General features: G+C 46.3%; 1 protein-coding gene across 1 annotated transcript in view; it reads left to right on the forward strand.

Moving 5' to 3' along the window:
• LOC107126015 (MAX gene-associated protein-like) overlaps positions 1-4727 on the forward strand; it is a 24835-nt gene extending 20108 nt beyond the window's left edge. The window contains exons 11-14 of the mRNA XM_015429509.1: positions 774-953; positions 1345-1456; positions 1784-2014; positions 3508-4727. Coding sequence (XP_015284995.1) covers positions 774-953; positions 1345-1456; positions 1784-2014; positions 3508-4679 — 1695 coding nt within the window. The 3' untranslated portion in view covers positions 4680-4727. The remainder of the gene's footprint in view (positions 1-773; positions 954-1344; positions 1457-1783; positions 2015-3507) is intronic.
• Positions 4728-15566: the final 10839 nt, after the last annotated feature.

Genomic DNA, 15566 nt, shown 5'->3' on the forward strand with positions numbered 1-15566 from the left:
CTCGGCGGCGGCGAGGCCGGTTCCCCGGCCGGCCGCCCAGCCAGCTCCGAGAAGGAGGAGGAGGCGGCAAGGCCAGCTACAGAGCGTTCCCTGCGCATGCGCAGGGGACGCTCTGTCACTTTCGGGGGGATTTAAACATCCCCCCAAAAAATTTTTCAACTTTTTCGATTTTTGTGCACACGTTGGGACTGGCCCACGTGTGTACAAACCTCCCCCTCCCCACCAAGTGCCCCCGGAGCGCTGATTTAGCGATCCGCACTCAGGGGGCAACTTGGCTGTTAGATATATAGATTGACCTTCTCCCCCTCCCCATTGTCTTAACTGAGAACCTCACAGTGCCGTTCTAAACAAAGTTATACCCTTCTAAGTCCTTTGAAATCAATGGACTTAGAAAGTCACTGTTCTGCTCAGGGTTTCACTGTCAGGCTTTTCTGTTTTCCAGTGTAGTGGCTTCAAAGTCAGGCAGTTCCTTGGGTTGGATCCCATGGATCTGTTCCACTAGCAGAGGTGCTGTCTTCCAGTTGAGTAGTGTTCCCCTGACACAAGGGAAAGCACCTTTTGCTGGACATAAGTACCTTTAGTAGTGGAATGGATCCATGGAATCCAACCCATAATTCTTTTCCCCCCTTCCCCAGTGTCTGGTCAGTCTCACTAAGAACAGGGAGTCCTGCATCATCCCATGTTTTGAGAGACTATATAAATTGCAACTAGTTATACAGATCTCTGTATTTTTATTCTGTTTTATTTGTTCTCAATTTCATTGTTTTGAATAGCAGTCTGAATTCCGGAACAGTAAGCTAAAGGAGGTGGCACGAGTTGTGACTAGGCATCGTTCAAAACACACAGAAGAAGAACGTTGCCGCCGCAAAGAAATTAAAGAACTCTTTGAAAAATTGCAAGTGACTTTGCAATTGCACGGCCACAGAGTTGCCAAGCGCATCCTGCTTGAAAAAGTAAGTGTTGTATAGTTTAGCCTGAACAAGGAAAGTATTGCATCTTCTTTGAAGCAAGAATTAAAATCTTGTGGAATGTAAAGGCTGAGTTTTTAGAAATATATACATAAAAACTAGAGTTAAACCTCTAAAGTGGCAGTACTGTTCCTTCCTGATGGAAGAGTGTCAGACAGGACAAATGCACCTGAGATATTTTTTCCCAGAGTTCTTTGATTGAGTAATAACAACGGTACATACCCTAAGCTTTTCATTCTCAGTAGCACTTTTTCCTGGCAGCAACTCACTGCCCTGAATTGTTTTTTGTAATGATTTGTTAGAAGGAAAGAGAAGCCATATTTGTTATGTGCATATTTTACTAAAATCTGAAATTGACCTCTTGGTCCCTTCTCAGGCCTTTGAAGAGATCCAGGGGCTAGTGAATCAGGCAGATAAACTGATGGGTCAGAAGAAGTTACTGATGCGCAGGCAGGACATCCTGATTCATAAAGCATCTGCACTATCAGGTGAGATGGCTTTAGGGACAGAATGCATGCACGGTAAAATAAATACAGAAATGATGACCTACATCTCAGGATATGGAGACTCTAGGGTAGTTCTGACAAGTTTTGAATGTGGGTGGAAAGGATGGGTTCATATAGAAGGGTACATTTTCACAGAAGTAAATGGTAGTTAGATGGCTAACTTGCTGACTCCCCTCTGATAGGCTCCTATCAGCTGTGTGTTCCGTTGCTAAGCAGTGGGGGGTTTGGACTTATTTGTGAGTTGCTATAATTGTTTTCAGTACTCTGAATTGCCAAATGTGAGGGAAGTCTTTACTATTTTCTCTGTAGGCAAGACACAGGAGGTTGTCTTGAAGAAGCTTCAGTATATCAGTACAAAGCAGAAAGCAGTAGAAGCACAGCAGCAGCAACAGAAAAAACAACCTGTGAAGGCTGTTGAAAGTGCAGAGACTGCTAGGCCATATGTGCAAGACGGTTCCTGTTCTGAGATGAAAAAAGTGATTCCATCTCAGAGTCAAGAGAAATCCATTATACTTTGCACGACAGATAGTCACGCCACAGGTAAGCTGAAGGAAAAGGAAAACAGTTGATTTTTACAGAAGTTTTAGAAATACTATATGTGCATGAAGGATAAACTGCTGCAAGAAGTGGTGGCAGCTACAGGCATAGACAGCTTCAAGAGGGGACTGGATAAACATATGGGGCAGAGAATAGCCACTGATGGACCTCTGCTCCACATGTTTATCCAATTCCCTCTTGAAGCCATCCATGCTTGTAGCCGCTGCCACCTCCTGTGGCAGTGAATTCCATGTGTTAATCCACACATGCTGTGGATTCCTGGCAAGTCAAAACAGTTTAAATGTTCATCTGCAAACTGTGCATGGATGAGTGGCAGTTGCTACCCTCCAGAAATGTTGATGCTACAAGTGCCATCTAGCCCACTCACCCCGTTTGAGCATGTTCCAGACGCTGCATCTTTCTAGGAGAATACTACTGTAGCCTGCTTATGAGAATTAGATTTAAGACACCCCAAAGAACCAACCCTGCATTTATCAGTATTAATCAGACGAACAAAATACAGTGATGTAATCTGGAAAAGTTTTTACATGGCCTTTCACTGGACCATGACTGTTATTGTGAGTACAGTCACTTGGGTGTTTCACACAGTAACTTTCTGCAGCAGTGAAACCAGTAATTCTCCCAACCAGCTTAACATTACTGAGGTGAATTGAGAGGGGGAAACACCCCTGGAAAGGGGCCACATCCATGACACACCCTAGCCCTGCCCACCCAAGGAAGGGAGGGAGAGGCAGCCTGCCCCCCGCCCCCCAGGCTTAGGCAGGCCATGCCTGGTCCTTCCTCCACAGCCCAATAGCAGATAGAGTGTGGCATCTCTGTTGCTGCATGAGGCTTGGGCAGGCTGCATACTGCCCTCCTGCAGACCAGTCCTCCTACCAGTACACAGCCTCCCCCTTGCCATGCAAGGCTCAGAGGGGCCTCACACATTCCCCCCTCAGGTTGGGCCAGTTCAGTGCCAGAAGCAGGGCACATGACCATAATGGCCAGTCTGCCTCTGAGTATGACTAGTGAACTGTATCTATATTGTTTGTGAATAGACTGGAATTTTACATAATTACATTGCATTATGCTGTGTACTTGCTGCTTATCATGGCCTCTTGACCCTGCTCTTTGTTTTCTTCCATCCTCTTACATGAAACAACTGTGTAATGAGGATCCACTCATTGCATCTGAATAAGTGGTGCATGAAAGTTTATGCTGAAGTAAAAATTTGTTAGTCTGTAATATGCCACAGGACTTGTGTTTGTTCTTCCTCGAGATGGAGTCAAACTGCTCTGGCAAGTCACCATGTGAGAGATACGAGTAAATGGTAGCCACCATTTTAGTCCTGGTGTGGTGAGGAACCACATGGAACTGCCTCTAATACCACTCCTTTGAACCCAGATCTTTCCAATCTTAGATAGACACCATAACCACCATGTAGTATTAGTTTCTAATCTCTGTTAACAGTGTTGTAATATTTCTTTGTCTTGCAGAAAATGAAGACTCATTTCTGATGCCAAGGATAGTAAATGTGATGTCACTTGCTACAGAAGAAGATACAGATTTAAATCTGGATATAAATAGGAATCCTTATGTATCCCCTGTTATAGGTTCCCTGTCATCTAAGCCTTCCTTGCCAGTGGTGTCTCAGGAAATAAATTTTCAGTGTGTAGAAAAAGCTGATTCTTCTTGTGGAAAAGAGGGAGAGGCTACTGACACAACCAAGCACTTTACTTGGAAAAAGGAAATCAGCTTTTCACAAATGGGGAATGACTCCAGTTTAAAAGAATCTCCAGAATCATTTGCAACAAAACTCTGTGTTGAAGAATTAGCTCAAAGACAGGCGAAAGAAAAACAGATTGGCAGTGGAGAAAGTAGACGGCAGTCAAAGGATTCTTCCTTCCAAGAGTTGCAGGTGAAGGAACCCAAAGCTGTTGGGGTAGAAATGGAATTACAAAAAGTAGCTTTTGCAATACAGGAAGCAGCACCAGATGCAAGTGACATGAATGATAACACAGATGAAACTCTTACCTCACTTCTGAATGAAATTGTATTTCTTAACCATCAGCTGAATGATGGTGCTTCAGATGTATCAGAAGTCCCCAACTCTCTAAGTTCTTGCTTTTCTCCAGGAGGCATGGAGAGTCCTAGGGAACCAGCTATTGCAGATGGAGCTCCCTTTCAGTTTGGCTCATTGGGTGGGAACTTCACGAACCTCTGCCTTGTTCAAGAGAGCAGTGGTTCCATTACCCCTCTCTTGCTTTACTTGGAAGATGACAGCATAGCTGATTATGACAGAACCTTGGGACAGCCTTCATCTAAACCAGGTGTTTTGAAACTAATGTTAGGTTCTGAAGTAAAGGATCAAAATCTAGATCTGTCAGCAGTAAATATTGGTGGAAATGGAAAACATTTGGAACCTCTGTCAAACACCACACATGTGTCACCTCCGATCCTAAAGATGAAGACTAGTCTGGAACCTGGCAAACGTGACACAATATGGAAGCCCATGCCCAAACTGGCTCCCTTTGGATTAAAATCTGCTAACTTTCCATTAGATTCAGGGGGGCAGATTACCAAAGTGATATCTTTATTGGAACCCATTAATGCAAAAGTGTCATCCTTTGGGCTAGAAACCACACAGTCAGTTATTAATCAAGAATAGGACTGAATGTAATGCCTATACTTGCACTGTCTCAATAGCAAATGTCAAATGTACGCTGCCTATACTTGCACTGTCTCAATAGCAAAGTAGTATTGCAACTTTTACTTCGTCAAATGCACGTCCTGTGTTTCAGAAATAACAGGAAAACCCCAGAAGTCAGGAATATGGTCCATATGATATACTTTCAACACCAAGTCCTTTGCATGTATTTTATGAAGTGAAGTATTTTGGAGAATCAGTTGAGTGAGCATCAGGACAGAATGGGAGGGAAGGCAGCATGGTATAGCCCTGATCTCGGAAGCTAAGCAGGGTCAGTATGTGGATGGGAGACCACCAAGGAAGACTCTGCAGAGGAAGGCAACGGCAAACCGCCTCTGCTTAATCACTTGCCTTGGAAGCCCCTTGCTGGGGTTGCCATAAGTCGGCTGCGACTCGACATCACTTTACACACACACATACATAGGATAGACTAAATCCAAAATAAAATTATATGGGCAAGCCAAACTATATGATTATATAAGTGTCCTTGCAATTGAACATTTGTAGTTTCTCTAGAACATTTATGACATGATATGTTTTAAAATAAAAGACTTCATTGTTTTTCACGTTTGCCAGTGAAGAAGAGCAGAGCTGTGGGGGTTCAGTTTTTCAGTTTTCAAATCATTGCTCATATGTCCTTAGTCAAATTATCATAGAACTTCAGAAAAATTTCTAAAGAATAAGTTCTTCCATATACCAGTGTGTTCCTCTATCAGTTTTTGAAAAGCATTATTATTTATTTTTATTAACTTAATTTGTACCCTGCCTTTTGTCAGGATCCACAGCAAGACAACAAAGTACACGCTTCCAGGAAGGTTCTACTTTTATTGAAAAGCCATAGATGCAGTAACATGAACACTGTTAGAAATGGCGGGTTACCTAGGCACATAATAAGATATAGGGCATTCGTATGCGCCCCCCCCCCGCACTACCCAATTAGATGGATTCCCCCGCTCGGGCATTTGGCGTATTCTCTAACGGCCGCAAAGCTGGGAACGAAAGAAGCTCCCACGAAAGCTAGACACCACCAACCCCTCCAGTAACCTTGACAGATAAGCATTACAGCTTGGAAGTAATTAAGCGCATGGGAAGGTATGCAAAGCAATTAGAAACACACACCACACTCATGGCAGCTTCAGCTGACATACTGCCCCCTCGAAAATCCCCCCCCTTTACAGGAATCTCCCGTTTAGTCTGGGAGATTTCCCGGTTTGCCCAGGAACTCCTGGTGGAACCTGCGGATCAACTGAAGGGCCCTAATATCCTCTACTTCCACCCACTCGAGGTGCTGGGGTCCAAAGTCTTTCCATTCCACCAAATACAACAGTTTGCCACGTCTGATTTTAGAATCCAAGAGTTCAGAAATCTCATAGTGTTCCTCGCCCTCTATCAAAATAGGCGGTGGTACCGGACGCCAAGGACAGGACCCAGAGTCTTTCTTCAGGAGGCTGAAATGAAATACAGAATGCAATTTCCTCAAGTTCTTAGGTAATTCCACATCAACCGCCACATTTGATAACTTTGTGCACTTTAAAAGACCCAATGTTTTTCCACCCAAACTTTCTGCTTGGTTGCAACATTTGAATGTTTTTTGTAGACATGTATACCGAATCTCCAGGCTGCAGAGCCCAACCCTCCACCCTTCTCTTGTCAGCCTGTGTTTTGTAAGCCTCCTTGGCCGCATCCAGCGTTTTGCACAAAAGGGGCCAAGAGTCCCGCAGTCTTTTGCACCACAGCCCTGCCTCCCCAGGTCCCAAGTCCATGTCTCCATCCAGGAAGGGTACAGGCGGGCTGTCATAGCCATAGAGGGCCTTAAACGGGGACATTCCCGTCGATGAGTGGCAAGTGTTATTATAGCAAAATTTTGCAAGTGGCAACAAATCATTCCAATCGTCCTGTTGATAGTTTGTAAAACAATGGAGGTATTGTTCCAAAGTCTGATTAACCCGCTCCGTTTGACCGTCAGTCTCTGGGTGATAAGCACTACTTAAACCCCTTTCCATTCCCATAAGCTTCATCAATTCACCCCAAAATCGTGAAACAAATTGAGCTGAGATCACCTTGGTTGGCAGCATGTGAAGCCTCACCACGTGTACCAGGAATGCTTTAGCAAGGGCTTTAGCCCTGGGAAGGGAAGCAAAGGGAATGAAGTGTGCTTGCTTTGAAAACAAATCCACCACCACCCAAATCACAGTCATTGATTTGCTGGGAGGCAAATCCGTTATGAAATCCATGGAAATAACTTCCCAGGTGGGGAGAGGCTGCAAGAGACCCGGGACTTTCCCGAGATGAGGCTTACTCATGGCACAAATTTGGCATGATTGAACAAACGAAGATAGGTCCTTGCGCATGTGCGGCCACCAGAACTGTCTCTGCAGTAATTGAAGAGATTTCACGAAACCAGAGTGGCCCACCAATTTCAAGCCATGAACAGATTGCAGTACTTCCCCCCTGAGTATTTAAGGAACGTACCGTTTATGTCCATGATACCAGCAGCCATTCTCCCGTTGCACACAATCTCCCCCCCCCTCAAGCAGTTCCTGATCCGCCTCTGAGAAGGCGGAGTTGAACTTGTCAGACCAAGCGCTCAGGGGCCCCTCGTTGACGTAGGCGAGTCAGGAGGCGAAGAGGGTAGAGGAGGTGGGTCAAGGTGGGCCTGGCTGCAAGTCGTCACCACTCCGCCCAGGTGGGAGGGGGTGAACACCGAATCGAGGATCACCTCCCGTTGGCTGTCATGTTGGGGGAGGCATGAGAGCACGTCAGCCAACGAATTTGCCGAGCCAGGGAAATGGTGAAGGGTGAACTGGAACTTAGAGAAGAAATCTGCCCACCTAAGCTGTTTAGCGTTCAGGCAGCGGGGCGTTTTGAGAGTCTCTAAGTTCTTATGATCCGTCCACACCTCGAATGGGACTCTAGCCCCCTCCAGCCAATGTCTTCACGTAGAAAGTGCCAGTTTTATTGCCCCCGCTTCCTTTTCCCATACTGACCAGTTCCTCTCCGTGTCGTTAAACTTTTTAGACACGTAAGCCAATGGATGCAGCAGCCCATCCTACCCTCTTGTAAGATGCCCCCCCATTGCTATGTCTGAAGCGTCAGTTTGCACAATGAACTTTTTCAATTCATCGGGGTGGGTCAGAACCGGCTCTGAGGTGAACAGCCTTCAGGCGCATGAACGCTTCCTGACACTCCGGAGTCCATGGAAGCGTAGTGCCAGGTCGTGTAGCCTCCGGACCCTTTCCTTTCATTTTTAATAGGTCCGTAAGGGGGAGGCTGATTTGAGCAAAGATGGGCAAAAAGGAACGATAAAAGTTTGCAAAACCGAGGAAGGATTGTAGTTGTCGTCTGGTCCAGGGCACCTCCCACCCCAAGACATCTCGGACCTTTCCCGGATCAATTTCCAGTCCCTGGTTGGAAATGCGGTAGCCCAAAAAGTCAATGTGTGTCTTGTGAAATTCACACTTGGACAGTTTTGCAAACAGTTTGTGCTTGTGCAACGTACTCAGCACTTCCTGCACCAATTTCACATGTGAGGGGACATCGGGGGAGTACAGGAGGATCTCATCAAGGTAAACGAGCACCCCCTTAAACAAGTGCTTGTGCAAACCTCATTTATAAGGTTCATGAAGACCCCCGGGGCCTCTTGAAGGCCAAAGGGCATCACTAGGTACTCGAATTGGCCGAGGGGGTTGTTGAACGCAGATTTCGGCTCGTCCCCTTCTTTGATGCGCACCCAAAAGTACGCATCTCTGAGGTCCAACTTAGAAAAGATCTTCCCTTTAGCTGCCTCGGCTAGTAAATCTTTAATTAAAGGCATAGGGTAGGCATTGGTGGAAGACACTGCATTTAAACCCCGGTAATCCGTGCAGAGTCGCAACCCACCATCCTTTTTCTTCCAGAAGAGCACGGGAGCCGCATAGGGGGATGAGGCCGGCCTGATGAAACCCCTCACCAAGTTTTTATCGATAAACTTTCGGAGTTCATCCTTCTCCGCCAGCCCCATTGCATAGATCCGCCCCTTAGGCAGTTTGTGCTCCGGTAAGATTTCAATGCTGCAATCTGAATGTCTATGTGGTGGCAACTCATCTGCCTCCTCCTCCCCAAAAACCCTAGCCAAGTCTCGATACTCAGGAGGAATGGAGAGCAGTTCCTCTTGGGCTAAGCACGCTCCAGGAGTTTCAAAGGGGGGCTTTCCCCCCACTTTCCCAGCGGTGCTCATGGCATCTGGGTGAGATGAATTGCACTCTTCCCATAGTATGTAAGGGTCATGCCCATGCAGCCATGGGGCCCCCAATACGAGGGGAAATCGTGCTGTCGAAGTTATCACAAAGGTTCAGGTTTCCCAGTGGTCCCCCGCCCCCATTCTCAATGGTACCGTTTCGTACTCACACAAGTCTTTCATGGTAGACCCATCCATTTGTGTGAAGATCAGGGGTTCTTTTAATTTTACTACCCCAGCCTCTAGCCCCGTAACCAAAGAGGGGTTGATCAAGTCTCTCCCGCACCCCGAGTCAATGAGAGCTCTCGCTCGGAGGTGGGTTCCGAGAGCCGGGTTAATAATTGAGACAGTCACAAAAAAGAGGGAGGGGTAAGTGCTCACCACTTTTGGCGCCTCCGGTTGCGGGCCCTGCTGCTCTGCGCCGTCTACAGCAGGACCGAACCGTTTCCCGCCGGCTCGAGGTATTCTCCGCTTGATTCCCCTCCATCCTCCTCAGGAGTAGCCTGTAGGGCCTTAGCAAATTTCGGCTTCCCTGTTGGTTTCTTAGCAGGGGTGGATGGGTGCACCTTCGCTCCTTCGGGTTTTTCCCGGTGCCCTTATCCTCCGCAGTCGGCCGCAAAGTGGCCCTGTTCTCTGCACCTCAGGCATAAACTTTGCCGCATGCTTTGCTCCCACGTTGCATCCGACTGCCTCGGTGGCTTGGCTTTTGGAGCTTGAGGGGCCGACCGTCCCCCAGCCGCTGCTATATCCAAACGTAGGGTTTGCAAGTGGGTTTCTGCACTTTCTGCCTCCTGCATCCAAGCGGGGAGGGAGATCGGGTCGACCGATCTCAGGACTGTCTCCCGGATCTCAGGGTTTAACCCTACTCGATAGAGCTCAGCCAACACGTTGTCCGGCCAATTTTGTACTTTGGCCGCGTGCAGTTTGAACTCAGCTGAATACTCCCGTACCGATCTACGCCCTTGTTTCAGGGTGCGCAAGTACGCTCGTGCTCTTGGGCCCGCATTTCGATCCTCAAGGTGGGCTCGCAACACCCACATAAAAGCATCCAAGTTGGTAAGTTCCGGGCCGTGGGCATTGTGGAGCCCCACATACCAAGCCGCCGCTGAGCCTCTGAGCCGGGCGGCCACGACATCAATTCGGCTACTGTCGTCAGGGAACAGGTGGCCCGAGCAATCCACGAATTTCTGCACCCGCACCACAAAGTAGGATAACTCATCTGGGTTTCCATCAAACGTAGCTTCGATTAAGTCCTTTGGGTGTGGCACCACCTGTCTCTTCGGGCTAGCCGGTCGCTGCGCAGGCACTGGTGCTTCTTCCAGCCTCGGAACCTGCTCCTGTCCAGGCTGAGCCGGGGCTCCCGGTGCGGGAACCGGCTACCCTGCCGGTACCACTGGGGCCGCCGGTCGGGCCTCTACCCCTTCCCTGACAGCCCGTGTTACCAGCTCCGGGATGGCCTGGATAATATCCTCTAGGGTCTGTTGTAGGTGTCATCCCTCAGATCAGCCACCTCCATCCCCTTTAAGTGCAGGGAGGTGGCGTTTCCCTGTGTGCCGATCTCCGCTCGAGATCAGGCACATGGAGAAACGCCAGCTCCCTGCACTTAAAGGGAGCCCCTTTAAGTGCAGGGAGCTGGCATTTCCCCACGTGGCTGATCTCGCTCCCTGTATTTAAAGGGGCCCCTTTAAGTGCAGGGAGCTGGCATTCGGGCGCACGGGGAAATGTCAGCTCTCTGCACTTCCCTTTAAGTGCAGGGAGCTGGCGCTTCCCTGCGCTGGATCTCTGAGGAGATTGGGTGTGCGGGTGCGGGGCGGACATCCCCAACGTGATATCATCATGTCAGGGATGCCCTGCTCCTCCGGGAACACCCCCCAAAGTCCCCCACTGGGGGCAAATATAGACTTGGCAACCCTAAAGGAGATCCACAAGTTCACATTTGAGTTCTTTCAGAACTTTTGGATGTATGCCGTCTGGGCCTAGTGATTTATCAGTTTTTAAGCTGTCTGTCAGTTGTAGGACCTCCTCTCTCATCACCTCAGTCTGACTCAGGTCTTTCAACACCCCCCAAAATCAGTGGTTCCACCGCTTAAAGGAATCCTTCTTACCTTTTACAGCTTCCATAATTTTGTTTGTTAACCTATTTATACAAATGTTGAACTAAATAACATTATGGTCACTGTTCCCAAGCGGTGCAATCACTTTTACATCTCTCACCAGGACTTGGGCACCACTTAGGACCAAATCCAGGATCACCTCTCCACTAGTAGGTTCTGTGACCATCTGCTCCATAGCACAGTAATTGAGAATGTCTAGAAACAAAATCTCTTTTTTCTGACTTGAACACATATTGACCCAATCAATGTGTGGGTATTTAAAATCACCTATTAAGACACAGTTATTTCATCTAGCTGCTATCTTTAATTCATTCATCATTTTATAATCCTTCTCTATCTTTTGATCTGGTGGGTGATAACAAACTCCCAGTGTTAAACTTCCTTTTGGGCCCACTATTTCAACCCATAGCATTTCCAGAAGCGAATCCAATTCTCTTACCCTCTCAATCTTACTGGACTGTATACCCTCTCTGACATACAGAGCCATCCCACCTCCAACCCTTCCCCCCCCCATACTTCCAATATAATTTATAACCAGGATCACCATATCCCACTGATTTTCCTCATCCCACCAAGTTTCTGAAATACCCACAATGTCTATTTTCCCCCCAACACCAAACATTCCAACTCCCTGATTTTATTAGGTGTAGTAAATAAGAAGCTGGAGACCAACTGGTGATGAAGGTGCATAGAGAGTTTATATAGATAAAGGTGAATATATATATATACAGAGATCTACAGGCTATCATACAGCATGCCATGCCTTAGTCTAAGAGAACTAAGTCCCCACCCAGCTTATCAAGCTGATAGCTAATATACTAAACCCAGCCAATCACTAACAAGGTGATGCAATCACTAACTCTAACAATGCCTGAAAGAGTAACACCTGCTAGTATAACACCTGGCTGTAATTACCTAATCACTAGCATGACAGCAAGGTCTGACAAATAGATCTAACTGATCTACAGTAACTGCTTGCTACTTCATTTTGACATATAGCGCAATAGATTTTACCTCGGAGACTTCTAGCATTTGTATGTAAACATCTATAATTTCCCATGCATGTTAAGCCCACAACCTTCCTCCTGCTGTCTTGGGACCTTGCCAGGCAGTCCATATAATTAGCCAGTCTCAGTGGATAATTCTAATCAATTTCCTTGTAGAAAAGTAATAGCTACCCCTTCATCTCTTTGAGATGAGCCATCCCGAACCAGAGACTTTTCATCTCCTATCAGCTTTCCCCCGATATTCAGTTTTAAAACTGCTCTGCCATCTTTTTGATTTTAAGCGCCAGCAACCTGGTTCCTTCTCAGGACAAGTGGAGACCATCTCTTTTGTACAGCTCCCTCTTGTTCCAAAAAGCATCTCAGTGCCTAACAAACTTGAACCCTTCCCCCCTACACCATCGTCTCATCCACGCATTGAGACTCCTGATCTGTGCCTGTCTCTCTGGCCCTGCACATGGCCATAAAGTCATAAAGATGTTAGCATACTGTGGCACCATGCAGGTGTCCATGGCTGTACCATTACTAGGAGCGGTGGTGCAGGCAGTAAAGGAGCCTGCAAAGTAATTCAGCACCGAACAGCCTCATGGCTGTTCAAGTCCCCACTGTGGCCGGGGTGAGCTCCCGGCCCTCGTCCTAGCTCCCGCCCAGTCAGCGGTTCAAAAAAACCCTAAGGCTATTAGATAAATGGGTACCCACTCTAGGAAGTGTGGGGCACCTTACCTTCAATAAAATTGGAGCGCAGCAGGTGGCGGTTGAGCGGTTGGATGACAGCAACAAACGGCGAGCGGCGATCTGGCTGGAAGGAACATGGCGGCGGGGCGGCGAGAGACGAAAGGGCAACTTGAGCGACGGTTGGTCCAGACGATGTGGCGGCGCGGTGACGTGAGCGCAGTCGGAGCCTGCGGGATAGAGACCAGCAGCTGCAGCGTCATGCAGCTGTGCGCCGGGATGAACCACCCCCCAGGAAGCCGAAGCAAAAAAAGAATGAAAGACCTCCGCTGGAGACATCTCTGCCTAGATTCAACTGTACCCGCCATGGAAGAACAACCATAGAAGAAGACCATGGCTGCCTTGGTGCCTGGTAAGGCAGTCACCTCCCCTTGTGTATTTGTGGACCTAGTCAGGTGTTAATAAGGTCTATGTAAACCGCTCCGAGTCTACGGAAAAGGAGCGGTGTAGAAATCGAATATGTATGTATGTATGTATGTATGTATGTATTAATCTGAAAGAACAAGCTGTCACCAGATTTTAAGTGGTTATGGGTGAGAATAAAATGGTACAGTTTGATGGCAAAGTCTGCTGTGGTGTTGTCAGAAATTATGCTCCTTATGACTTGTAATCCATCTTTGTATAACAGAATCTCAACCATTCTGAAAGGAAGGCCATAGACAGTCTCAGGAACAATCCAGTTAGTATAATTAAAGAGGAAGACAAAGGTGGACTGGTATCATCATTAATAGATCAAACTACATCCAGAAGGCTCAAAGACAACTCTCAAATATTTCTTTTCACAAAGAACTGTACTCATATCCCACACAGGAATTAAAAAAACAAACAAACTAAACAAGATTATAAAGGAAATACCTCTGTACATTCAGGAACAAATCCTTTCAGATACACCACAGGAACCGTAACCAGGTTCTTTTTATCTTCTACCCAAAATATACACACCCAGCAACCCAGGATGCCCCATTGCATAGGCACTATCACTATCAGGGTATCTGGATACGTGGACTCTGTTCTAGGACCCTATGCCATTAACTCTCCTAGTTATGTGTGTAACACCAAAGATTTTTGATCTTTGAACAGCCTTCCAGAGGATACTATTTGATTTACAGATTCCACATCCACCACAAAGATGGATTTCAAGCAATAAGAAGCATGATTAAAGGTGCCACTGGACTCAAACTTTGTTGTATTTTTATATGTGCCTGTCGGTGCTATCCTAAACAGAGTTACAACCATATAAGTCCATTGAAGACATATGGCTTCCAAGGGTAACTGATTAAGACTACACTGTAACTCTGCGGATTATGCGGATAGTACTGAGCATTCAAATATGAGATCAAACTGATAGCATCTGTACTTGATTGCTCATTTAAATGGGCACTAAAATTACACTGATGGTATGTGATGCACACATAGAAGGATGCTAATGCACACAAGATTACATAAGATAAAAGCTGCTCAAGTATTATGATCCAGTTTCTTTCAGATACATTTGCAGAAAGAGCCACTCAGGCTTTGAGAAGAAACAAACACTCATCAGCAGTTCTCTAAAATTAATTCCTTTCTTCCAGTCATTTCACCCCATTTTCAGATTTTGTACTCAGTTTGCTTGTTCACGCTCATTTGGAAAATGTTTTGGAAACAGCAGTGTACCCTATCTTTGAAAGAACATTATTTATTTATTTATTTTGATTTATACCCCGCCCTCACCACCGAAGCAGGCTCAGGGCGGCTTACATAAAATGCCATAGCTAAAACAATATAGGTAAAAGCTTAAAAACACAACATAAGGTGCTAGTAAACAATTTAAATAGCGATGGTGAAAGCAGAGTAGCATCAACATTCTAGTAAATGTAGTCGGTATTTGATGTTAGAATTGGCGAAGCTCAGGCTGTCAGTGGTGGTATTGGGCACAGGAGGGCACAGGAAGACACAGGGAGGGGAAAACAAACTTGACCCAAAAACTGGAATCAAGAACCACAAGGGTAAGAAATAAAGGGCCAATATTAAAAACCTAGCTGAAACTTATAATATACAAAAATACATGTATTTTTTAGAAAGACAGTTAAAAACAAATAAGGGCCCAATGAAAGCCTCAATAAAAAGTTCAAGTGGCCTGAACACAAGGGCCAATACACATGACCTGACACGTTTCTACCCTATTGGGGCCTTCTTCAGAGGTCAAACAGTTTGAGGTACACGTAACAATAATACATATTACAATAAGATAACCAATAAGTTAATACTGGACCACGAAAAGAAAGGTTAAGCAGCAAGATCAATAGAACTGCTATTTGCTTGAGGACACTCTAGCTCTGACTAAGATAGCCACACAGGTGCTTTTTGGACCAAAACTGGAAGATGTTCTAATTTAGCAGCTGTGCATTTGGCACCACACACATGACTTTCATCTTTGGAGGCCTCACAAACATCTTTGTCTTGTGTCTATTGATCTTTTCCCAGACCTGCCTCGTGAAGCCATGCAAAAAAGAAGAGAAATGAAACCAATAACCAGTAGCCTGATGGAGCTGACATCAAGTACGCTTGGGTAACACTGCTTATTTTGCAAATATTCCACAGAGGAAAGCAATACAAGATCACATGCCCTGAAGAAGGACATGAATTGCTGCGCACGTTGAATTTAGAAACGCCCATGGAGTTCTCCCGGCTGAATAATAAGAGTCGTTATTCATCCACACCATCTCCTCCACTAGATCTGCAGGCTTCGGGACAATCTTCTTAAACAAAGACGTAAATATATGTACTCTGATTATATTTTTCA

The sequence above is a fragment of the Gekko japonicus genome, unplaced genomic scaffold, assembly GCF_001447785.1.
Source record: "Gekko japonicus isolate JY-2015 unplaced genomic scaffold, Gekko_japonicus_V1.1 scaffold251, whole genome shotgun sequence".
Classification (NCBI taxonomy): Eukaryota; Metazoa; Chordata; class Lepidosauria; order Squamata; family Gekkonidae; genus Gekko; species Gekko japonicus.